Raw genomic sequence first — 25322 nt, 5'->3', positions numbered from 1 at the left:
CTAGGAGTGGGGTGCGCGGCAGGAGCGACAGCAGGCTTTGCTGTAGTACCAGTGGCTGCACAGGTTGACTTTGATGGCCAAAGCGCAGTTGGTTCCTGCCTGGTCCTGGCAGCTGTCGTCTGGTGGAGAGAAGGCAAAAGGCACCGATACGGAAAAGAAAAAGAAAAGAAACCATTACAAGCTCATGAGCTCCTTTTCCCCCCCATACACAGCCTGCCCTGAACACCACGGGCTGTGCAACGAATCCCCCAGGCTGCAGCTGCCACCTCCCTAATATCTGGCAGAGCTTCCCCTGGAAAACAGCGTAGAGCTTCTCCATAAACACAGTCGTCAACCTGAGCAAAGGCATGAAACGGGCCAACCTTCTCATCACACCTGCCTGGCCTTGTTTAGTCCCAGCCCCAAAACTCAAGCTCTTCCCTGTGAAACGGAGCTGCCCAGGGATGGCTGGAGCCACCAAGGAAGCCTGGCGCTGAGCTGCCCCCGAGCCAAGAGCCTCCACCGGCGTGGCACAGGGTGACCCCAACGCATTCACAATTTCTGCCCCAAAAAGGCTATGTGAGAATGGGAATCCAGCAGTGTCACAGCATGAGCTTGGGGCAAACGAGCTGCAGGAGAGGGAGGAGGGCAGAAACCGCTATGACACTCTCCCAGCTCCCTGCAGAGCAATATTTTGCTTCAAATCCATAGGATTTACAGTTATATATATATATATATATATATATATATATATATATATATATATTGCATAAAGTCCGTAGGATGCATGAAACCAGGCTGCTCCTAGGGCAGGCACCTTGCTACAAGGGGCCCACGAGGCACCTCGCAAGCACCATGTTGCACCCCAGGCCCTGCAGGAGAGGTCAGCCGAGGGCACCCAGCGGGTCCGGAGCCGAGCCAGGAGCCGGCCCCAAATCTGTCTCCCATTTTCATGCTTTTCTCCCACACCGTCCTTATTCCCAAATCCTATTAAAGAATTAGAACCGCGTGTTCACTAAAGATCACAGGGGCTTTGAGCCAGCAGACGAGTCAGATAACGAGATAGTTACAAATCCCGCAGGACATTTGGAGACCAAAAATCATTAAAATAATGGCACAGATGAAACTTCTTAGACAGAGCTGGAATCACACAGAAGCAGCCCCCGAGTCAGCTCTCCAAAGCTCCCTTTTATCTTAAGGTCAGGGCGTGCTTCTTTTGAACTCTCCCCTTAATTTAACGAGGTTACCTCTGGAAATAGCGAGTGCACGGTGCCCCATTACTTGGGCACAGAAGGAGAGCTGTGCCCTTTACATCCTCCCTGGGATGACGATCAAATTGGGGGTGGGTGGAAGCTAAGATGCTGGGTGGTGCTGCTGGGGGGGGGCATCAGTGGAAAATCAATGCCAGGGGGTGCTGCCGGCAGCAGGGCTCACCTGGGGGCTCTGTGGGGCAAGGCTGCAGGTCGCAGGTCTGTTTGCCAACCGGTTTCACCAGCGGGTCGCAGCCCCGGACAATGTCCTTCCCTTGGTAGCACTTCACATCCCGCATCCTCACGCCGATGCCACAAGTTTTCGTGCACTGGGGAACAGAGAGAGGGGGTGAGGCGAGACCCTGCTGTCGTGGGGGGTCTGTGCTAAGTCAGAACCTGCTAAAAAAAAACCCCAAAAACCATGCTTGCTGGAGATGTCAGGGCAGGGAACTCTTCTTCCCCTGGCTAAATGTCATGTCTCAGCCTTGCACTGCTGGCCTCTTGCTCCGTCCTTTCTGCCAGCACCACCAGCCGCCTGCAACAGCTTCTGCCTGGGGATACGTGGATGCGCTCCCAGTCCCCTGGCACTGGATCCTCCCTCCTCCCACTGCCCCTTGCACAGGGCCACGAACAAGCTGGCCCGGTCCATCCACTGCTCCGTGGCACCAGGGTGGCTGCAGCCACCCCGAGGCCATGGGATGCCCACCAGCACCTGGGGCGTGGGGCTGGGGTCTCTGCCCGTTGTGCGGTGGGTTTGGAAAGCCGCTCCTGGGCCCGGTGCTTGCTGCCTGCTGCCCTTTGGATGCCTTGTCAGGCTGGGATTACAGCAGGGCTGCTTTGGCTAATTATAGGCTGCAACGATGGTTTGCAAGACTAAACAAAATGAGGTGCCTGGAGCACGGATGAGGAAGGCTGCGTTAGGGAGGGCTTGCAGGGAGCTGGCTGCAGCCCCTCACCCGCGCTCGCTGGGCTCACCCCCTAGCTGCCGAACCCTGGCTGCTTTTGTGGACCACAGGGTGCTGGGACAAACTGTGCTCCCAACTCTGCATCCCCAAACTCTGCATCCCCAGGGCAGCCACCCCGTGGGCTCCACACACACCCCCAGCCACCCTCCCACCAGCAGCTGCGGGGAAAAAGAAAGGGAAAAAAAAGAAAAAAAAAAAAAAGGAACAAAAGCCAAAGCTGACCCCAAACACCTCCTCCCATTCCTGTTCTCCCTGAGCACAGCCAGTCTCGACTGCACCGTGGCAGGGCAGGCTCTCTGCCCCGAGCTGCCAGTGCAGCAAAAGGGCCCCCTGGGGCTGTGTCCTGCAGAGACTTGCCCACCTCCTTGGGGTACTTTGCAGGCAGTGTGACCCTTGGTACGAGGGGATGGGGCACCGCACGTTCAGGGCAAGTGTATCTTGAAGGAAGAGCATTTCACCCGTCCCCATCTCCCTCCCAGGGATCCCCCGAGCTGCCCTCAGCTCCTTCCCCCCCTCACCTCTGACCAGGGGGTCGTGTACCACTTGAAGCAGGGCCGCTCGAAGCACGTCGTCTCCTCCACGGGCTTCTTGGCGACGTCGCAGTCAGCGGGGTTGCGGGTCTTGATCTTGCCGTTGACGATCTCCAGGCAGAGCACGATCCTCTTCTTCACGCCCCGGCCGCACGTGGTGTTACACTGCGGGGGCACGAGCATGGCCGGCTGAGACCCCTCCGCGGGGCATCCCTCCTCCATCCCCTCCCCAAAACCAAGCCCCTCCTGCTCCAAGTCCCGTGTCCCCCCCCAGCCCACGGAGGGGCTGCACTTACCCGCTCCCAGTCCTGTGCCAGCCAGTGCGAGGGGCAGTTCTTGTCCCCGCAGGGATGGATGGCCAGCGGCTTCGTCTCCAGGTTGCACTGCGACTCCGGCACCACCCGCCCGTCGCTGGTTTTGCAGTACACGTGCCGGATCATCCTGCCCTGCCCGCAGCCGCCGCTGCACTGCAACCGCAGCGGGCACGGCGGGCGGTCAGCGGCGGGGAAGGCAGCACGGCTCCATCCCCGCCCCCGCAACGGGGACAGAGATGCCTCCATGGGGCTCAGCCACCTCCCCAACCCCACCTTCCCCAAATCATGGAGGGATTGTTGGGGCTCAGCTTAAAACAGCTGCCGGGAAGCTCAGCGCATCCTTCCCTGGGGCAGCCCCACCACAGCCAACATATCCCGTGGCCCCATCGTGCCGGTGCTGAGCAAAACTCAGCATCCCTCAGGCCAGGCAAGAGGGGAAGCGCCACGAGCGTGGAACCCCGGGGTGGCTCTCAAAAGGGGACCAAGCAAGTGGCTGCACTGTGGCCACCGCAAAGGGCCAGGCAGCGCTGCCCCGAGCGCTGGTGGAGGCAGCCAGCGCTCCCCGGCTCTTCTGCAGCTGCTCTTGCAGAGATGCACAGTGGTTTCACAGCGCCGCCGCTGCCATGGAAACTACTTATTTTTAGCTGATGCTAATGTATCAAAACCTGGGTAAAAATAGCGTTGGATGGCGGGGGTCTCTGTAGCAGAATGGTGCAGGAAGGGAAAAAAAAAATAAAGGCAGAAGGGGCTGCCTGCGAGTCTGTCGGAGCTGGGAGCTAACGGGGAGAATGGATCCCAGCCCCGAACTCCCAGCACCGGAGACGCAAGCAAGCCTGCAAGCAGGGCCAGCTGCAATGGGTCGTGCTGGCCGCTCGGCCGGCCACCCCAGGGTCTCACCGGTCCCCAGTCGGAGACGGTCCACTGCCGGTCGCAGGGCGGCCCTGTGCAGTTCTTCTCGGCCAGGGGCCGGGCGCTGGCGTCGCACAGCTTCTCGTCCTCCGAGCAGCGGATGTCCCGTGTCACCACGCTCCGCTCTCCGCACCGGGCTGAGCACTGCCGGGAGGGGACAGCTTCAGCAGGGGCTCCTGCCGTGATGGGAACTGGGAGCTGCTTTCTGTTTGTTTTTCTTTTTTTTTTTTCCACATTTTTAACATGAAACTCTACAAACACATGCCGACAACGCAGAGGTGACTGTACAACAATCCATAGCAAAGCCACCCTTCTTCCCCAAGACCCCTCAACAGCTTCAGCAGTCAGGTTAAGGTGCAGGAGGGCTGAATCCTGCCTGGGTGCTGTGCAAGCTCTCTGCTCAGTAATGCCAGATGCCAGAGGGTGAAAACCCAAGCAACCAAAAATGCCAGATCAGAGCCGAAAAGTTTTAGCTGTCACTTAGAGACAGGGTCAGATCTCCCTCCCCTCCTTCCCAGGAACAGCCAGCTCCTTTCCACCTCTTTGGAGAATGTTTTCTCCAAACTGAGATTTTTATGCTACGGATAAATTTAGCACCGTGCAGCCCAGTGACATTATTTAGAACTGGATTTGAGTTACTACAGTCTCGCATACACACATTTGCTCCATGCATAACATAAAGCAGGGAAAAGTGTCAACAGCACAGCGCTCAGACACACCACGCTGATATGTTAATCCTCAGATCCCTGAAATGTGCTTTTTTTTTTTTTTTTTTATGCCTATTTCCCCAGCCAACTTGGCACCCTACTTCAGATGGGATCCAAACAAGATTAGCTTTGCTCCTGGCTAAGAATGAACTACTCCAGGACTGTCTCAAGCAATCTGTCCCTGACACATGCTGGAGGAGAATACAGGTTTCTGTAAAAAAAGCCATTCTGGTTTGCTATGCTGGTCAAAATAACATGCCAGCACGTGCGCAGGGAGCTCCTCTCTACCCAGCTGGGAAAGTCAAAACATCCTGCAACACCAGAGAATGCACCAGCCACTTGAGGGAAACAATGCACCCCGGCTTGCAGAGGAAAGGAGACATTTCAGTTATGACCAAGAAGTGTTTTGGGAGCCTTCCAGGAGGAAGAGTCCGATCCCTCATGCTGTAAATCGTGGGGCAGGTTCGCACCCGTGGACAGCTCGGCTCGGAGCTCAGTCTGCTCTTGCTCAGAAGGGGTCCGGGCTTGATTTGGGAGCAGGAACGGCATTTGCTCCTATGCAGAGAGTCAATGAGCGTGTGGACCCCGGGGCACAAATGCCACGCTCTGCACACAGCCATCACCATCGCAGGGGGCTGGTGGTGGCACCCCAGGCAAGCCTGGAGACAGACACAGGCCCAAAATCTCCTCCTCCCCATGCACACCCACTGCCAGAAGGCAGTGAAGAGGCAGGGCTGTGTTCTAGCAATGCAGGGGGGCATAGTTACACCCCCTGTGTATTTTACGCATTCGCTGCAAGCCGTGCTGGATCCTCCTCCCGGCGCCCCGAGTGCTGACCCAGCCCAACGCCCGTGGCAGCCAGGGGACTGGCTCCCCAGCCACCCCAGCTCAGAGACCAGCTCCCCAAGGAAACAGCACTGATTTGGTCATTTCCATAGTTTTATGTTTGCAAGCGACATGCTGGAGCGCTGGTCGTGCCTGGAGATGAATTCAGGGGCACAAACCCTTTCACGTGTTTTCCCAAGACGAGCTAAAGCAAGAGCAGCACTGCACCGCCCCAAACCATCTTCCAACTGCTTTAGGGATCTGCTTAAGGCACAGCCAGGGAAAGGTTTAATTCTCCAGGTGGTGCAGTGAAATTGGAGGTGAGGAAGGGGAGTTTATGGGAACGTAACACGCGTGTGAGGTGGGATCTCCTCCCTGACGCTCTGCGGGTTGAAGAGGCTGCCAGCAAGTAGTGGTGGGAGGATCTTAGCTGCGGACTCCTGCCCTGTCTCAGTGGGCAATGCCAGCACCTTACGCGTGGCCAAAGGCTGTGAGTGACCGATGGCGGTGGCCTCCCTATCCTGGAGTGGACCCCAAGGCTTCATTTTAGAGAAAAAAAAAAAAAATCACTGGTGCATGTTGGTCCACGTGCAACAACTGCAGCCCGTGGTCCTAAAAGGCAGAGTTTCTGATGGCCATGGGTGAGTTTCAGTCAGAAAAGGAACGGAGAAGTGCGGCCACGTGTGCTCGCCCTCAGCGCTGCCGGGCCAACCCCCCCCCCGGGGACTCACCTCGGACCACTCGGACATCTCCCACTGGGGCCCGCAGGCTGGGTTCTTGCAGACCTTGCGCTCGTCCGGCCGGGTGATGTCGGCCGACTCGCAGAGGTCGCTGTAGACGGAGCTATCGAATCCCGGGGAGATCATCTTCCAGCAGCGGACGATGCGGAACTGGTAGCCCTCCCCGCAGGTGCGGGAGCACTCGCTCCAGCTGCTCGTCTCCCACCTGCGGAGGCAAGAGAGGCCATTGCGTTGGGTACGGCTGGACCGGGGCTGGAGCATCCCGTGGGAAAGCCCTGCCTGCTCGCAGCTGGAGGGAGATGGCTGCAATAGGAATGAGCTGCAGCCGGGCTGCCAGCGTGTGAGAGGTTTTCCTGTGGGATGGGATATATTCACGTCTGGTAGCTTTACCCAGCAGACCTGAGCTCACGCCTGCAGCGGTGGATGCTAAAACCAGACTGCCAAGATGAAGGAGGTGCTGGCACGACAAGGCACGGACCAGAGCGTTTGTCACCCACAGGCTGCACACTCCCCGGCTGTGACCCCGTGTGTGCCAGCACATTTCTCTGCCATGCTTTTTGCCCACGTTTCACCTCTCTTTTTTTTTTTTTCCTGCCTGATCAGCTAAAGCACAGAGAGGACCAGCCATCCATCACTCCGCAAATCCCAGCAATAATGTCACACAAAGCTGTCTGAGCCCCGGTGGGACAGACATTCATGTACCACCATCAGTCTAACTCTGGAAACGTCATGCAACGAGCTGGAAGAGATGGGATTTGGTCCGAGGCACTGCCTGTCCCTTACTGTCCCCTGTCACTACTGTTCCGATGTTACAAGAGGGGAGCAGCTTGTAAATCAAGGGAAAAAGACATTAGAAGGTCAAGATTTTTACAGTATAGCATCATTAGAGCAATTCTGAAGTAAAGAATAAGCTAAAAATGTAAAAACCTAAATGGATCAGAATTGACATTCCGGGGCCACCCACTGCTGCCACGCTCCGAACAGGACAGCCAGGTCCCCCGGCCGCACGCCGGCCTTGCCCCCGCATGGGGCTGCAGGCCCAACACACAGCCTTAGGGAAATGTCACACATTTAGGGGTGCCACCCAGATTCAGAAGGGAGATGGAATCAAGGTCTTTCCTGACCAGATCAGGCAAAATTCTCTTAGCACTTCCCGTTAGAAAAGCGTGGCCAGCCCTAGCAGCATCCCGTCTGCCAAAGTGCTAGCGAACGTGCTCGGCTGCCGTGTTTGAGCTGTCGGCAGCTCCTTGGTTTACCCACCACCAAGCTGTAATCACCAGTAAATCACAGAGCAGCTCTTCTCTCTTACAGTGCAAGCCCATGGGGCTGGAACAGCACAACTATAAGGAGGGGTGGCTTTATAAAAGACCAGTGGGATAATCTAAGCATGAAAACAGGCCTAGTAGGTGTACCAAAAAATTACAAAGTTAATGCAAATAGAGATTAAAGTCCCCATGGTGCCTGCAGGGCAGGTATGTTCCCAGCGGTAGCACCATCCATCTCCCCACGCTTTTCTTGCCTCAGTTGCAGCCTGCTCTGGCTTTCAGCCTTGACGTGCAAGGTTCAACGAGATCTTACACTGCAAAGGCCATGTGCTTTCTTCCCCCGTCCCCCTTCGCAATTACCAGAGGCAAAAGCAAGCACCCTCCAAAGACCAAGTGCCCCACCTGGTCCCTGGCATCACTCTAGTCTTGCTTTGCACCATTGACAAGTGACACCATTCCAGGGCACGCACCAGACAGCTTTGCTTCTCCCTTTGCCCTGCCCATAGTCTGACACCATCACAGTCCTCCTGCCTTTGACAGACCCCGGTCTGTCCTGCCCATAACTGCTGTCGCTTGCAACCTTTCCAACGAGCCCGCCCCGTGTTACAAGCCAGCAGTGGAGGCGCCCCGAGACGTACAGCCTGGGCTGCAGTCAACGCTTTTGCAGTTAAAGCGCTGCGTCAGAAGGGAAACCTTCTGAAGGACTCCCAGCACGGGTTCCCCTCTGCACCAGCTCTTGCCCTGATACCAGCAAACCTCTGTGATGGTTAGGATGCTGAAGGGACCAGCAGGATCCGCGGCGCAGTTTGCAAGCCCAGCCCCTCCACCCAATTCACACACGTAGGCCAGGGCAGGACGCTGCCTGTGTCGTAAGAAGATGGCAGTCCTAGGTGCAAACTCTGCCAGGATTTACAGAAGGTTTAACCCGTCAGCTTGAGCTAAAGCACTCAGGAGGAGTCTTGCTGCAATCCCAGCGCAGATGCAACTAGGGGAGGAGGGACAGGCCATCCCTGCTGCCCCCCCGCCCACCAAATCCACACCGAACCCCCCTCCCCCAAAAGAGGAGCACAGAGCCCCCCAGGAGCACCCTGTTGAGCTGGTACCTTGGCTGGCATTCTCTCCCAGCACAGAACTCATGGATGGGCTCAGGACGGGTCATGGCATCACAGTACGTATCATCCACTTCGATCCCATCATAGCGAACACACATAGCATATGTGGACATCACTCCTAGTTTCAAAGAGAATACACACACACAACAGAGGACGCTTGGTGATTTTGACATCCAAACTCTTTTATTTTAATTTTTTTTCTTTTTTTAGCTGTATTTTCCAAACTTCCTCCTGACAGAAAGCAGCAAGCTGGACCTTTTGGCCCGTGGGATGGATGCTGCTGGGAGGGGAGGACTGTGGTGGCCACCCAGCCATCATGGGCAGCGCGGTTGGGTTTGGCCAGCTCCAAAGGCAGGCATGGCCACCCCTAGCCAGGGCTTGCCACCAAGATCAATATATGACTAACACTTTTTTTTTTTTTTTTTTTTTACAGGAAACGCTCGGGGCAACGAGTCTGCTCAGCAGCTCCCTCCACCTCAGAGCCATCAGCTCCCACCCGGCTGGGCTCGTGGGTGGAAGCGACCAAAAAACACTCCCCCAGCCAGCTCCGTCCACCCACTCTCTCTCTCTGCATTACACCCCCCCTGGGCCCAGGTGCCCCCAGGTGCAGCCAGTGCTCTGAGCCAGGGAAAGGGCTCCTGGGGCTTTGCAAGGAGGCACCTGCCCCTCCTGCTCCCCCACCGAAAGCGCAGGCAGCCAGTGTCGTCAGACTCAGACCTTTTCCCCCGCAGCCTGCCGTGCCAGAGTAAATGCTGTGAAGTCCATTCTGGGACCTGGCTGGGGACCAGGAAGCTGCTCTGGCTGCAGGTAACAAGAATTGCAGCTCTCGGGAACATATGGTTTACATGAAACTAAAAAAAGATCTGCAGCTCTTGACATGGTATTGCTTCTCTGCAATATGTCATTAAGAAAAGGCAATGAGAAAGGAGAAATTTAAGTAATACCTCTCTCTGCTAGCTGCAAACCAGGGCAGCGTAGGCTGGCCTGGTCAAGGGGGAAATTTGTTCAGAAGGGATCAAAGAAGTCAAAAATGTCCCAGAACATGTGGCTAACAAGATCCCGGGGAACGGGATGGCCACTGGCACACTGCAGGCATATGTCTGCTGGACAAGAACAAATGCTTTAAAAATAAAATCCTTGCATTTGCTCTCTTAAAGATGTCCCTTAGATCGCTATCTCTTCTCTCCCCCTTTTTTCCCACTTTCTAATTCCAGAAGCACTGCAGGATCTGGATTGTTTCAGGGACGGTCCTGTTGGGGAGCGGTGCAGGCGAGCACACAACCCACGTGCAGGCTTCATCACAAGTGATGGGCTCACAGGGGTGAGGACCCCCTGACCGAGGAGTAAAGGGGGAGAGAGATCAGGTGGCTTGAAGGTTTTTGAGGGGCAAAAAGGGGGAATTTATGCAAAAAGAGAACAGGCTTGGTTTTGATATCCCTGGTATCTACGTGGCTGCTCCAGATTCACGCCCTCGCAGCTGAGATCAGGCTCCAGGGTAGAAGGAGTGGGAGAAAAAAAAAACAAAAATCAAAAAGCCAAATGCTGTTTTGTTTCCTGCCAGAGCTGAACAATCTTCAAAATTTCACTCTGTGGGGAAGCAGCTGAGCATTTCAAACCCTTCTGAATGGTCAAAAAGGGGAAGAAGTCAAGAAAAAGGAGGCGATACGCTGAGACTCAGCACAGCTTTGGGGATCCTGCCAAGCCGCAGCGCATCCCCGCTGGGCTGGGAAGCAAAGGTGAGGTTCAGAGCTCCCCGAAGGGAGGGTGTTCTGCAGGATGATGGACATGCTGGGCACCAACGCCCGGCCCCCAACGTGCCTGCGAGGTCGTTGGGCTTTGCACGCTCTCAGCCCCCGGCTCCTCTCCCCGCCCTTGCACCCAGGCGGAGCAGATTTGGGGTCCTGCTAAACCAGCTCCAGAGAGCACAAGATCCCCTACACATCACCAGGTCCTTCCCATCCCTAACAGACATAAAAGTGACTCACACACCAGGTGATTTCAGCGGTTGTGCAGAATTTGGCTGCTTCTTATAACTACCTGTGGTGCATGTAGAGCTGCAGGGTTCATGGGAGGAAAGCTTCCACCTGTACATGTCAGCAGCACTCACACCTTGGCCCTTTCTTAACAACTTCAATCTGTTTCTAGCGATAAGCAAACAAAAAAAAACAAAACAAAACAAAACAAAACAAAGGCATTTACAAGGCGAGCGGTGATAGGCCACGTCAGACACACACACATCTGCCAGCAGGCTGCAGTTCGGTTGGGTTCGGGTTTGGGAGGGGATTTGCTTTTTTTTTTTTTTGGCGGTTGGGTTTGGTTTTTCTGATTTTTTTGGGGTTTGTTTGTTTGTTTTAATTGGTTTGTTTCGTTTCACAACATACCTGTCCTGAGCCCCAAGTAGAATCCCCAGCCCGGTTAGAGGCAGAGCTTCCACTGTCTAGAAATAGAGAGAATGGGATAAAAATACCCACAAGTAGAAACAGTTCAGAATTTAACAAAGTTTGCATTTTCTGCTCAAATACACCTGGCCCTCGGCATACAGTGACTAAAGGTGCAGTATCTCCTCCCCTGCATCTCCAGGGCCGGGCAGGCCGACTCGTGCTGCTCAACACAGCAGAGCTTTTGGCTGCTCCAATCTCAGCAGCTCACTCCTTCCGAAAGCCAACACGTGGCACAGGAGTTTATAAGCTTGCTTCTCAAAGCACACTTTGCTTTTAAACACCAAGGCATGCCACTTGCCTACCCGCTGCTTTTGCCACTCTGGTTTTGTTTTGGTTTATTCTGTTTTATTTTAGGTAGGTAATTTGCATCTCTCATATCCACGCTGCGCTCAAACATGTAATACCATCAGGAAAGGGGTAACGGAGTCAGCCTGGTGTACGAAAAAGCATTTGTCAAACCAAGAACAGCAGCTTCTCCCAGTTCAGTGCATCCTACGTGCTGTGAGGTTATAACACATCAGGGATACTGCACCTTTACAACAAAAGGCTTCAATTCTGTTCTCATACCTTTGTTCAAACCCTTGAAACAGCTACACTGAAATAGCGTACAAGGTTGTATCCTGACATCCAGTTGTCTCTGGCCTGGCGAGATATGCAGCTTGTATGATTTCTAGGCAGCAGAAGCTCTGAAATTGCCTTATTTAGTTGTTCCTAAGAAAAAGTTCAAGTCCAGTCTATCAAATCAACCTTTAAAAGGACACTGTTGAGAATCCAGCCGTTTCCTTTCAGACCCACCCTCCTTCCACCGCCAGCACTGAGCCTCCAGAAGGATTAAAAACAACAACAATCTCATTTTCCCTGTTGATTTTGCCTCTGTCAGTTTGGCAAATGGTCGCTTCCTGCGTTTGAAATGGAACTGAAATGAATGTGACTATTTTTTGTGGAAAAATAACAACCTCGGCTCACTATAAATAGTGCTTTATCTTGCCAGAAGAGCTCTGCCTGGGGACCCGCATCAGCCCCTGATCCTGGCTCAGCCCCGGCTGCCGTTGGTGTGCTGCCCACTGCCACCCAGCCAGAAGAGGGCTCACAAGATGACAGTTTTCAGTAAGATCCATTAAAACATAGTCAACATCTGCTTTTTTGTACTTTAATTTGCCTGCAAAACGGGGTATTACCTAGATCCTCCGGTCTATACCCTGCTCTCTGGGTAAACACAAAGTTTTCCTGTGACCAAGACTCCTCTCTCTCGAAAGGAGAAAATAAGCTTCAAAATAAGCTTTATGCCACATCTGAGGTCAGAAAAAAAAATACTCTTTCAACAGTGTCCCTTTAATGTATGCGATCCTAAATAAAGAGCTTCTTCTACACGTAACGAGGTTGCGGGGACAAGTTCTTTCCAGATAAATCAGACATTTGGTCATAGGGCAGCATTTAGCTCTCTTACCATTTCAAGCAAAAACAAAACTGTCATTTTGTTCTCCTCTAAATGCAAACAGCAGCATATTGTCCCACAAAGCTGGTCAGCTTTTCTCTTTATTTTTCCTCTTCATTATGAACTTCATTATAAAGTCAAGTATTTTCTTCCCTGCCTGCACTTTGCTTCTGCTTTTCAAGCAACAGTACCAAAAATTAGCACCAGTCCCTCACCCCCAGCTGAGGTCTGGCTGCCCATCTTCCCAAAATAGTCCCCATAGCAGAAGAATAATCCTAACAAGTGCACACAAACACCATAGATCCACACCCAGAGTCTCTGGGCTCACACTTCTGTATCTTATTTCATGGTTTTGTTTTTTATTTTTAAGCAAAGGGGGAAACACGTGGCTGCTGTTGCAGGATCAGCCCTGTCTGCACACCCTGCAGCATGAGAGGTGAAGGGTGCCTGGATCTGCCCCACCACACCATGGAAAGGTTTTAACTGCTCCAGGAGAGGAAAAGCAGCACTGCATCCCTACCACGGCACAAGAGCCACCCACCCCTCCCATCTGGGCTTGTTCCCAGAGGAAATACAACGCAGCATGCTGGTGCAAGGTGCTCCTATGACTGGGTAACCCCATCCACACTGAGAGCTACAACAGTTTAGAAAGAAAGAAAATGCCCCACCTCTAACCAACACTGTCCTGTGTGTACGGACTGGCTGGTTACAGTCTGCAAAGAGATGATCTTCCCTCGCTTGTTCATTGACAGGGAATGAAAAGGAGCAAAAAAAAAAAAAAAAAGCCACGGTCCATCCCCAGCTGAGCCTGGGAAGGATTTGGGAGGTCTCAAGTCCAAGTTCCTGCCTGGAATTAGGCTGACCCCAACAACAGACTGGGCCCCACAGGGCCTTGCACAGTTTTGCCCATCTCCAAGGATGGAAATCCCCCACCCTGCCCCACACCCAGGGCCAGAGGTTTTCCCTTGTGCCCCACCACCATTTCCTTCAGTGCAGCTTCTGGCTGTCCCCTCCACCTCCCTTCCTCCTGGAGGAACAAGTCCAATCCCCAACGCCCTTCACATGCCTGGTGCACCAGCACCCTGCCTGTGACACCTCAAACCCAGACCCACATCCCACTGTCGGTACGGGCTTTATCCTGCTGTGTCAGGTGCCAGCAGGAGCTTTAACCCTGGCCTCAGTGAGCTGAGCTGGGGCTCCTCATCCATCATTCCCACCCAGGAGATATAGGTTGGTGACTAGTGTTATGACTGCAACTAGACTTGAAGAAATAAATAAAGAGTTGTAGGAAGCAATAAAGGCCTGGGCACAAGCAGGCTGTCCTGACACAATCCCTTCTGTCCCATCCCCTGGAAGCGATGATCGCCCATCTCCGCAGCGGTGGCAGAACAGCCAGACCCCAAGCCTGCAAGCGTGCCCGTCGCTCCTTCCTCCACAAGTGCCCACACATGCAGGTGTCAATGACATTACGGGACTTTCTGAACTGCCGGGGAGGAGAGTGATGCCTCCAAGCCATGGGTGAGGCCTCTTGAAATGAGGCACGACTTGTTTTGTTGCCTTTTTTCTTTCCCCCTCTATTTTTTTTTTTAAATAAATTGACAGGCCTCCAAGCAGCATGTTTCCTACATGCCAGATGCCCCACATCTGCCTCCACTGGCCTTTCAACCCCCCACCACAGCCCCACAGCAAGGGATGGAGCCAGTGAGGAGCTGTGCATCTCTCAGCCCAAGCTATAGCCCCAGCTGGGCCTGGATACAGCCTTTTGGCCAGTGCAAAAAAACTTTTTTGGATATTACCATTTAGATTTTAAAAGCTCGTATTTTATTCTAGAGTGGGGGAAGAAGAGGGAACACTGTAGACCAAAACCAAGGGAAGAATGGGGGAATAGAAATGGCCATGCTGGGTATCCTTCCTGAAGGGGTTTAAATCCCTGCCCTGTGTTTTCAATAGATGGGCAGCCAGGGATAGTGCAAGGAGCTTTTTAGCACCACAGAAAAACTGCACTAGAACTGCTGAGAGTCTTTTGTGATTGTCCTGTAACAGCCAAGCTGCTCCGAACCTTAAAGCATGTCAACGTCCTTGTATTCCCAGGAGGTAGGAATGCACTAGCCCCACTTAACAGCTACTGGGAGAGAGGTTTGGGGTACAGGGTGCCAGCCGAGGCCACCCAGGGAGCACGCCAGGGACCAGGAGAGCCCCAAGGGGCAGGGCAGCCCCCTTCCTCGCCCCCGCAGCACGGTGAGGCAGGGCAGCCTGTCAGAGTGCTAATGAAATGCTTGCTTTGGCAACTGAAGGCAAAGTTTCCAAGCCAAGCCACGAGAAGAGATGATAGACTCAAACCTTTGGCAATGTTTTAATGTTCTTATCATTAAGAAGTTTGTTGATACGTTTGGCTGCACGGACATTTTCTTTAGCATAAGTTTCTTTAGCATAAGCTAGGGTAAGTTCTGGGTAAATACAGCTAATTATAACCAGAGAGCATCTGCTCAGTGCTTTATGTCTTCTGAAGCTGAGCACCATAACCCATGTTCTACCGGTGGCGAAGACCGGGAGACAGAAGAGTCAAAGCAGCAGGGGAGGCGTGGAAGCTTGGGTGGGTGCACAGCAGGAGCCAAATCCACAGCTGTGGGTCTGGGACCTGGATGACTCCCACGGCCCTGACTTCACCTCAAGCTCTCCAGGGAGCGCTCCAATGTGTGGCTACACACGAAGCAGGGCTGATTGCTGCTCTGCAGCAATGGTCCCATCTCAGACCCCATCTGCCCACACTGGGAATAAAGGCTGCTCCCCAGACAGCCCTAGGGTATCTAGAAAAGGCCCTAGACACAAACTCGTGGACAAGCACTAGCCTGAGACTCCCTTCCACCCAGCCTATCCTTGCCTTGACAAACTCTGCTGCTAAAAGCTAGGTCAAGCCTTTTTTTTTTTACCTTCCCACTGCATTTTTGAACACTACCACTCCAAACCAGCCATTAAAAGCAATCCTGAAGTGATGGTCCTAATATCCACCCATGAGCTGCCACCGGAAAGCTTTTGATATTCTTGTCAAAGCAGTGACAAATTGCACTGCTTCTGCATCTGTCAGGGCAGCAAACCCAGGCCCTGCAGAGGAGCTCCTGTTGTCCTGCTCTGCCTCTCCAGCAGTAGGTTAAGCAGGCAGGGCCGTGCCTGGGAGCTGCTGGAAGCATGTTCGTGCCAACACAAGTGAGGAAGACCATGGGTGGCAGTCAATAGGGTGGGCAAAAAGGGGCCATGACCAACTTCTGCTGCATCAGAACTCAGAGGAAGGGGCCTGGGGAATCAGAGCAGGACATCAAGAGAAGGCAAAAGGAAGAGGCTTCTTTATGGCCATGGCTCTGATAACAGGCTATGACAGGCAGAAAGCAATGCACAGGCTGACAGCCACCAGCATGAATTTGCCAACATCCCCACTAAGGAAGGCAGTGCATTTTCCTCTTGCTTAAGTGCTCTCTTGATTTTCTGCTTCCAAACCTCCGGCCCTTCCTTCCAAATTAACCCCCAACGGAAAGCTTTCACATACATCATCCTACCCCCACTTACCTTCCAAAGCAGACAGAAGCCCTGCAATGGGGTCTGTATTGAGTACAGGGCTATTATGAGTCAAGAATAGCAATAAACAGGATTAACTATAATTAAAGACGTCTCCTACCTTGCTTTGTGGGTTCTGTTCCCTTGAGGGCTTGTCATGGTGACAGTGGCATTTGAAAACGGCGTCTCTGCAGATGCGTTGATGGCTTTGCCGTTGCTCAGCTCCATGTAAGTGCTATTAATGGTGTAGGTCACAATGCCATCAGTGTCTTCGTAGTCAACATAGAGGCTGTCAATATGTGACCCCACGGAGTTGATTGGGTCTCCCTGGGCAAAGATGCTGTTCATGGTCATGTTGAGCACCAGCTCCTTGGAGTCCGAGGTCTTGTCCAGCAGCTTGTCCGTGATGGCGTTCTCCAAAACGAATTCCCTGGAGGTGAACCTGGGGTCGAAGTCTCTGTCGTCATGGTCTGTCTGGTAAGTAGACCTGGTTACGTTTGAATCTAGATTGGAGCCAACAGGGGGAAACAACAGTGACAACCACAAAATGCATTCAGGCTGGGAGGCGAAAGCAGCCCGGAGCAGCAGGGGCACGCCGGAGCCTGAGCAGCCACCCAGGAGGCTAGAGGCAGGAGTTGGGGTCTGGGGGAGAGGGAATCTCATGGGGTTGTACCCTGTTGGGAAGGGTGTGCAGCTCTGTGGGTCTCATCCTGCTACCGCATGGCCAGAGGAGAGCTCAGCACCTGCCAGCACTGCCCCAAGCAATAGCAGAGGTCAGAAAGGAAGATGCCCTCCCGGCCCCAGAGCCCATGCAGCCATGCTGGGAAAGTACTCAAGGCAGTTTGGTGGTGGGATACCCAAGGGACCGGCATGGGAAGGAGGTTACTGGGGGCTGTGGAGAGGTGGGAGGTGACAGAAGATGTTGTGACAGGGAATTCTGTGCACCCAGGGCTCCCTCCTGTCATTGGCATAAGGCAAAGCACAGCAGGGCACCAGCAGTGAGACCTTACCCATGGCCACCCCCCACCCGCCAGAAACCAGAACCTGAAGGGCAAAGAGGATTTATGAGCAGAGATGTTTTAAAGAACTTTCCAAGGTTTCCAAAAAACAAACCAGCAGAATCACCAGAGGTAGAAACAGAGCATTTCTCAACAAGAGCTCTGAGAAGCAGAACAGTGAGGCCCAAGTCTCCTCCTTACCTTGGGGTTGTTTGCCCTTCAGTTTTGGCTCACAGTCAATTGTTTCTGCTCTTTCATAGACCTCATTGGTTTCCTGACCTTTGCTCAAGTTTAAATCTTCCTCCGTGTCCTGCCTTCCAAACACCTGGTTCTCCAAGTCTATCCTTTCCCTGGAGATTTTCCCAAAATAGGTTGCATTGTGCTGGATAAAACCCAATGGCACGTCTCCATCAAACTCTCTGCTCTCTTCGCTATCTGACTCAGAGAAGGTGTAGTAGATGGGCTGCAGATTTTTTGAGTGTGGCTTCCTCAAGAGGGTGTATTCAAACGTGATGGATGGATTCTTGCCGTTTTGATTCCAGACCTAGCAAACAAGTTAATTTATTGTCGGATGCAGAGAATATATGGCACACAAAGCTTGTGATTCATCTTGGACTTAACAGTCGGCGAGCATCTAGTTTGCTATTTCCACTCTGCTTTCCATCGTATTGCCAACTTCTTACAACTGGAGCCCAGCACAATTTTAAAAGGGTTATTTGGCAGCACTTCCCTGGGGATTTGCCCCAGCTCAGGGACTGGGAGCCACAGGTCATGCTTCCACCTCTGCCGCTGAGGGCCAAAGACTTGGGAGAATCACTTCAGAAGTTCCTGACCATCACTCGCAAACCCATTTTTTGTGGCTTTATGAGGAGCATGCACACACCTCTTCAGCTACTACATCCCTACTGGGGATGGGGGACTCACAGCTGATGCACTACAACCTCTTACTGGTCTAATGCTTTATAAGCAACCAAGAAACCATCCCTTCCTCTTCCAGAGCTCAGGGCTACATGAAAGATGGCAAGAGTTGGACTCTGGCTGGCTGCCCAGAGGAAAATTAAATTATTTTTCTTCATGTGCCTGGTTTTAGATGGTTTGCTTTCAAGAAAGGATTGGGGTTTAAGTTTTGTGCACTTGTCTAAGCTATCTGGTCCAATTTCTTATTTTTACTTTTTCTGCTAGTTAACTTGGATAAAAATGCCAAGGAGTAGAAAAGAAATCCCCCCATAGTGCCAGAGACATCATCTCCAGGCAGAAAGAGGGGTTACCAAGCCCACATTCATTATTCACAGCCCTGTCTGCATCCAAGAGTGCAGGTGCATATAAATAGGTTTGCGCAAGGAACTGGGCGCAGTCACTGCTCCCACTCCTCTCCTCAAGTTGCCCACGAAAGCTGGGAAACCACGGCAGGACTCTGCTCTCATGTCCACCTCTTCCTCGATCCAATATAGATTCTCCCTTCCCCATCACCCCTAGCCTTGCAAACTGGAAAAGTCAAAGCTCACCATGATATTCAACCCTTGATTTGTTGGTCCTTGTGCAACAATATACTCTATGCCGGTCTCGTACACATCCATGGGCCTGCGGTACTTGAACACTGTGCCTGCAATGTTGAAGTTCTTTGGACTGTCAACTTTGTAGTTCCCATTGAAGAAATAGTACCCGGCTTCATCAGCCACGGCTTCAAAGGAGAGAGAAAAAATCAGCGTCGTCACATGTAAGAGCAGAGGTCTGCAATGTTGCCACTTGTTCATTCAGGGGATAAAATCGTTAGAGTGTCACAGAAATAAAACAAGTATTTCTCCTACGTTACAATGCATTTGTCACCTATTTCCAACACGTATCGTGCAAGTACGTGCTCAGAGGCCACGCATCCCTCTACACTGCGAGCTCCTGGGTATGTGGCTTGCACTAGTCCCTGGCTCCTCTCACCCTACTAGCACTAGCACAGCACGAACATGTAATAATCACAGCTCTGCAGACAGTAAGCAGGCTGTCAGATGGCCAACAGCAGGAGTTGCCTCCTTGGGAGCTGATGCCAGCGGTGGCCCAAGACAGGTCATGCAGAGCTAGCCCAGAACCATGCTAAATCAAGCCTTTTTCATTCAAGCCTTCCTGCACATGGCCACGAGCCTCTGAGGCAGCAGAACACGATGGTTGCAGATGTGTTTCTCTTGGGCAAGTCCCGATTTTTCCACACTCCTCCCAAGCAGCTCTGCCATTCCCATCAAGAGACAGATGGTTGGGCCACCAACGCTTCAGCGAGGCGACACGTAGGTCACATCTCCTCAGTGCTGTGGTCATGTGGCCATTGCACATTCCCCAAGCAGGAGAAGATCGAGGGGATCACACGGGAGGTGAAGTCACTTGGCTATCTGCGATCCAGCACCAGTGTGTTTGTCATACCACACTGAAGTAGCAATAATGACCAAGAGTTTCTGCATTAAAGCCATCAAAGTGTTGCTGTGCACAGCCCAGGTGCTCAGACCGAAGAGAAACGCACTGGCTTAGACAACGTGGTTGTGATTTACATTGACCACGGATTTAGCTCATGTCTGCAATAAAACTACGTTCAGCTTCGGATTGGAAAAAGCATCAGCTAGGCATGCATTCTAGGGAAGTACCAAGAGGTTATACACACCCAAAACATCTGCAGATTTTTTCCGTTCTACTATCTGGATATCCCTCGCTCCAGCAGGAATGTGCGTTACCAGAGAATAGCCTATGGGAAACTACAGATTAACGAAAGGAACCTTGTAACAAATAATCTGAACGAAACTCTTGGTAGTCAAAACTGCAATATATCAAGCAAACTGGCCTCGAGCCAAAATTATTTTTAATGAGTTCTACATTAAAAAAACCCTAATGTTGATAACTCTTAGGCTGCAAACAGGATCTTATCAATACTAGAAGAGAAAAATGTGTGAACTATGCATCCTGGTTTATGGTGGAAAAACACTGCCAAGCGGGAGGGAAAGGATGCAAACCTTACACACAAAAAAATCACATTTGTCTAAACTGATGTAAGAAAAGATATCTGAAGACTGCTTTGTTAGCTACAGAAGCTGTCCTGTCGTTCAGTATTGAACGCTGTGCTAGCCAATCTTCCCAAAATGCCAGCAAGAGATTACAACTCGTTCCAACTCCCCCTTGCCTAGCACCAGGTAAGTGGTGGGACAAGTCCTCCTAAGGCCGCCAAAGTTCCTGCACCTCGCTCTGTCTTAAACTGACCCTCAGAGAACATTAATCATTATTCCCGAGTTAGACTGCTATATTTAGGACAAGTAGGTTCTGCTGCTTTACATCACACTAATTTTGGAAATCCTGGTCTTGCAAAATAGCTTCCCTTCCTGTTATTGCAAATCATTTATTTCTAGTCTTATTGGGTCATGAGAAGGAAGGCTAGAACAGACGCCAGCCTCTTGCATAACCCTTCTGCACCATTCAGCATCAGAGACCTCAGGCTTCTGACAAAGGCCATGCGAAGTTACTGGTTTTCTTTAAAGAAAGTTTTCCCTGCCCAAATTTACAAGTGGCGTTAACACACATAGACCACACGGGGAAAACTGAAGCAGGACAGTTGGTAAGAGCTGAAAGCAATTTACCAAAAAAAAAAAGTACATTTAGAAAATAGCCCTCTGGTACAAATAAAGCAAAAGGTCCCCAAAAAAAGCCTTACCAAGATGAGAATTTCCTTTCCGGTAACTGCCGGTTACGTGAGTGCAGCTGCTCCCATCTCCTTGGCAAACTCCACATTTATCCAAGGTGTGGGTGGAAAAGAGAATGCCATCGCATCCAATGGGCTAAGAAATGCACAAATAGAGTATTGAGGGTCAGGCAAGTGTCGCAATTTTTAATTTTCTGAATGCTACTAACAATATTTTTGCTATAATGTTTAACAACCTCACATTTTCCAGACACGCAAACCCCTCGGAAATCAGTGTATTTGCAGGATGTTCCATCCCGAGCCTGAACCATTAACTGTCTCTGACCATCCACAGTGGTGCAATGGAGGTCACAGGGCTTGCTAGAAATGTGAACATAGTCATCTAAGGGGAAAGGATATAAAGACACATTCAAAACAGCAGAAACACAATAACTTTCATCCTACCAATGTCAACGAATCTCTGCCAAGCTAAACAACAGCAGCACCAGCACAGTTGCACAGCAGCCAGCAGTTCAGAAGCTCCCATCTCTTGCGTTTCAGGCTGGACAGGAGATCGCGCTTCTGACAGAGCACCAGCCCACTGCTGCAAACCTTTGCACAGCCAGGCAGTCCTCTCCGCTGCCGGGGAGAGGTGCACCTAGGGATGCCAGCAGTATCACCAGCAGCAGCCCAGGGGATGCATTGATGCAGGAACAGCCACTGCTCTGTGCAAGGACTTGCAGCAGTGATACATGCACACATTACCAAAAAAAACCCCACATATGCATGTTCACATATCAACATTTAATACACGAGTTCATTTAACATAGATATACTGTTATAAATACCCATACGAGTAGGACTATATCCAAAACCATAGCAGCTTCAAACATAAGAACTTTTCCATAAAAGTTCACCCAAGCTGGACTTAATTTGCCCTTTGCTTTCTGCAGGCAACTGGCTGGCTGCATCCACTGGCGCCGTAGTCCCACATTATACAAATATCCACAGGAAGCAACCGACAAATTCATATTTACACCAGAAACCCAATGCTAAGTGTTGAACTCCGCCAACTAGCGAGCGGTCATATACCCACTGGCCTGCGCGCCCAAGCAAGGCAGCATCAATGTCAAAACATTATTCTGCAAATCCCCCAGGAGCCACGTGAACGCCTGCTAAAAAACAAAACAATTCACTGTAACTATGCTGGTGAATCATCTCGAAGAGCAAATGTGTTTAAAGAAATTGTCACCTTGCCATAGGAAAGGGACAAAAGCAGCCAAGTAGCTAGAGCTACCAGTCTGCCATGGGCCAAGTTCTACCACGCTGACCCTGCCAACAAGGCTGGCAAGGCAGGGGCTTGTTTCACATAAAACGAGGCAACGAGTCATTTCGTGAAGCATAATTGTTCTTAGGTATGTACAGGGACCCCTAAAATAAGACAGTTGCATTAGATCCCCGCTCTATTTTTAGACACCCAAATGGCACTGTGAATCTGAAGAACCAGCGCTCAGGAGCCTCCTCCTCAGCAGAAGGGTCCTGGGTTCCCAACAGCTCTAAAAAAATCGGCCGAGATTTGTTTAACGCTTGATTTTGATGGGAGTTAGTTGCCTATGAATTAAATAAAATCTCAGCTTCTGACTCCTAGGTTATTTCTGCAGTTCTGTGTCGCTCACCCCAGATGACCAAACTGACTGACTGCATCTTGGTGACGTTTGACAGGACACACGAAGGGTGTGGGAGTGAGCAAATGTCACCGAAATGCAACGCAGCCAGTAGTGGCCCCAGCTCAAAGGACACTTGTTCACAGCCCATCACCCCACGCTCTCGCATCCTCCTCCAGCTTTTCAGCTCTTTGGTCCTTGGGAGCTGTGACCAACACAGGCTACAGCCATAAATTCATGTTGTTATTTTATTTTTAAGCTACCCTGCAGCTGCAAAACACGCCTTTGAACTTGGGAGACAGCTGATTGTGTCTCTGAAAAATCACTTTAAAAGAGCAGAGGAGGAGCCTTCCTGCAGGCTATAGCATCATAACTATCAAAATATTTTGGCTAAGCATTATGAAACACACAAAGAATGTCTTGTTACCAGGATATAAAGGTTTCCATTGATACGTTCTGCCGTTATACACATGGGAGTTAAATGATGAACACTGCTCCTCTCGAAAGCTCCTTCCGTTCGCAGGGCACTCCTAGAATGGGATACATTAATATCCTGATGAAAACAAAATGTGGGAAAGATTTCTGGCACATCTCAACCGGCTGCAAGGAGCGTTTCCATTGCCTGACCCATCCTCCTCCTCCTCCTCCCACTGCAGGGACAGCCAGGGGACCCTCCCTGGGAGATGGTGCAAGAACCACCCACTGGGTTTTATGGCCCCCAGCACAGGCAAAAGGCCCAAAGCCTCGACACAACAGTGATGGGCACCGAGGAAGGGAACTCCAGTTGCTTGGAGGGGCAACGGGGTGACAGCTACAGGACAAATGGTGTCCCTCAGAAATGCCATTGCACAAAGCAAGCAGAGCTTTCCACATTTTGCACTGAGTGTTCCCGATGAGAAGAAGGATATCCTTACTTGTACTTTGCAGAGCTGGTATCTTTTGGATGTTCCAGTGCACGTTTTATTAGCCAGCCCGCTCACTGACTTTCTTCTGAATAAAGAAATGGTGGTTAGACCGGGTTCAGAAACTCTTCTTTCCTCTTTTTTAAACATATTTGTCCCCTGCTTCTGTCAGGTTGGTCTCCATGTAGCAGAGCCTCACTGGGGTCGATAGCAAAGGTCTCTCTGGCTCTGTTACCTGCACCATCAACTATTCTTATTACAGCGTCCTAGGAGGTATCACAGGGACGAGGGCCTGGGGACAAGGTTTGCAAGGTGCCTTCTGGCAACCACACAGCCCGGAGAGGTCAGAGCCGTGCACAGAGCACCCAGGATCTGCGGTTCCTCAACCAACCCTGCACCACTGTGTCCCGGCTGCTGTGCCCAGAAGCCTTGAGGACAGGCTTACACTAGGTCTGCTGCCCATCTGCACTAATCCCCACGGGAGAAACACCAGGGCTAGCACAGGAATAGCTTGGCTGGTCCTCCTGGCAGGGATGCCCAGGGCACAGCATCCTCACGGCAGCATGCTTGGGACATACTTGCCTTCTGCACCAGCAGGGTTTGCCAGACAACACCTTTTCACCAGTGCTTCATGACCTTCTGGATCAAGTTTAGCTCCAGGAATCTACGGGTGCCGTACCTCTGCCGCAGGCAGTGCCTCTCCTGGGACTTGACGCCTCCCCCGCAGGTCCTGGTGCACGCCGTCCACTTGGTCCACTCGCCCCACCAGTACGCGGTGACGTCTGCCCCTTCCTCCAGGCTGTTGGAGGTCTGCGTCAGGTCCTGCTCGGAGCATCAGGCAGGTGGGGGAAGAGATGCAGCAGTCAGCATTTGCACTGCAGAGCTTTGGCGGGGGGAATTGAGGGCATCCCCTGCCCAGCCTGCCCTCAGCCAACAGGGCATCTCCTTCCCCATCTTGAGGTCAAGTCTGAGATTTCCATCTTGCAAGAAACCCTACATTTTTCCAATTGTGTTTTCATTACAATTTGGAATGAAATGGCAATATTTGGGATTCCTCAGGAAAGGAAATGTTCATTGTTTCACTCAGTTGGCAAAATAGAGCTCCCAAACAATCCTAAACCCTCCAAGTCCTTTGGTGCTCTTTGACTCTTGCTCCACAGTGAATTCAGGGAGCTGAAGCGCCAGTTGTAGCCGAAAACTTCACTGAAAGCTTAACCAAACCCTTGCAGAACCATGAAAGCATGCCAGTGGATGCTAGTAGGCTGGAGGAGCCCATGTGCTGTCTTTGCAAGTACAGGTTTGTCACGTCAGGTGGGTCCCCGACAGCCCCCACTCCCACCCCTCAGCCACTGCAGGCAGCAGTGTGACCACGCATCAGAGGGCAAAGGAGCTGCTCCGCCAGCAGCCTCACCACCACATGCCCGCGTTCAGTAAGGCATCCACAGCCCTTCACAAGGGGCACAGATTCTCCTGGGGGGTCCCAGCTATTGCTCATTGCTGGGGGGGGGGGGATGTATTTTTCCATCCAGAATCACATGCTGCTTAGGGGAGTTCTATTAATTCTGTGTTTTTCTGAGGGAGGGATAATATTCCATGCAAAGTGAACGAAAGCCCCAACCACTGCAGGGATGGAGGAAGTGATGCTCACCCAAGAGCAGGACATGGCCTTTCAGAGCCCTGGAAATGATCTGTGCACGCTCTTAGCCATGGAAGGTACAGCTTAGGCGAAGCCCAGATTAAAGAGCTAAGCCAAGTCGTATGTCCTCACACTTGCTGGAGACCTGATGCGTGCACAGACCAGTCCTGCAAGTCCCAGGGGTGACCCATCCCGCACCCCACACCATTTGAAAGCCCAGAGATCCCCCAGCAAGGCAACACACTCACCTGAGCTATCACAAAGGCAACGTTGCCCACAAGAAGAAGGGCCAGGGTGCCTTTCAGCTGGGATCGCGCACTGATGGAGATGCTGCTCCACCTCCACTTAGATATCTTCATCCTGGAAAGCAACCAAACACCACACTAAGCAAAATTCCCATCCAGCCCCACCGCCCTTTGAGAGCAGGGGCTGCTTTGCAGCCTGGGTTACACAGC

At 51.9% G+C, this 25322-nt stretch overlaps 1 protein-coding gene across 2 annotated transcripts; it reads right to left on the bottom strand.

Annotated features, from left to right (window-relative positions):
• Nucleotides 1–25226, bottom strand: ADAMTSL2 (ADAMTS like 2). 2 transcript variants are annotated; one of them, XM_086475719.1, is made up of 18 exons: nucleotides 25116–25226; nucleotides 23911–24056; nucleotides 23244–23319; nucleotides 22757–22859; nucleotides 20923–21068; nucleotides 20699–20822; nucleotides 19661–19741; nucleotides 18525–18700; nucleotides 17221–17563; nucleotides 16143–16524; nucleotides 10634–10737; nucleotides 8588–8714; nucleotides 6211–6424; nucleotides 3936–4091; nucleotides 3021–3191; nucleotides 2713–2889; nucleotides 1414–1558; nucleotides 1–119 (listed from the first exon to the last, which is right to left on the bottom strand). In XM_086475719.1, exons 1-18 carry the CDS (start codon nucleotides 25224–25226, stop codon nucleotides 1–3), a joined length of 2901 nt encoding a protein of 966 aa, XP_086331845.1. The 2 variants fall into 2 exon arrangements, with proteins under 2 accessions (XP_086331845.1, XP_086331846.1); XM_086475720.1 differs by having other exon boundaries at nucleotides 23911–24053.
• Between the last annotated feature and the right edge of the window lie 96 nt (nucleotides 25227–25322).

The sequence above is a fragment of the Leptosomus discolor genome, chromosome 19, assembly GCF_034619465.1.
Source record: "Leptosomus discolor isolate bLepDis1 chromosome 19, bLepDis1.hap2, whole genome shotgun sequence".
Taxonomy (NCBI): Eukaryota; Metazoa; Chordata; class Aves; order Leptosomiformes; family Leptosomidae; genus Leptosomus; species Leptosomus discolor.
Note: the sequence above shows the minus strand (reverse complement) of the source record. Positions and strands in the feature narration are given on the sequence as shown.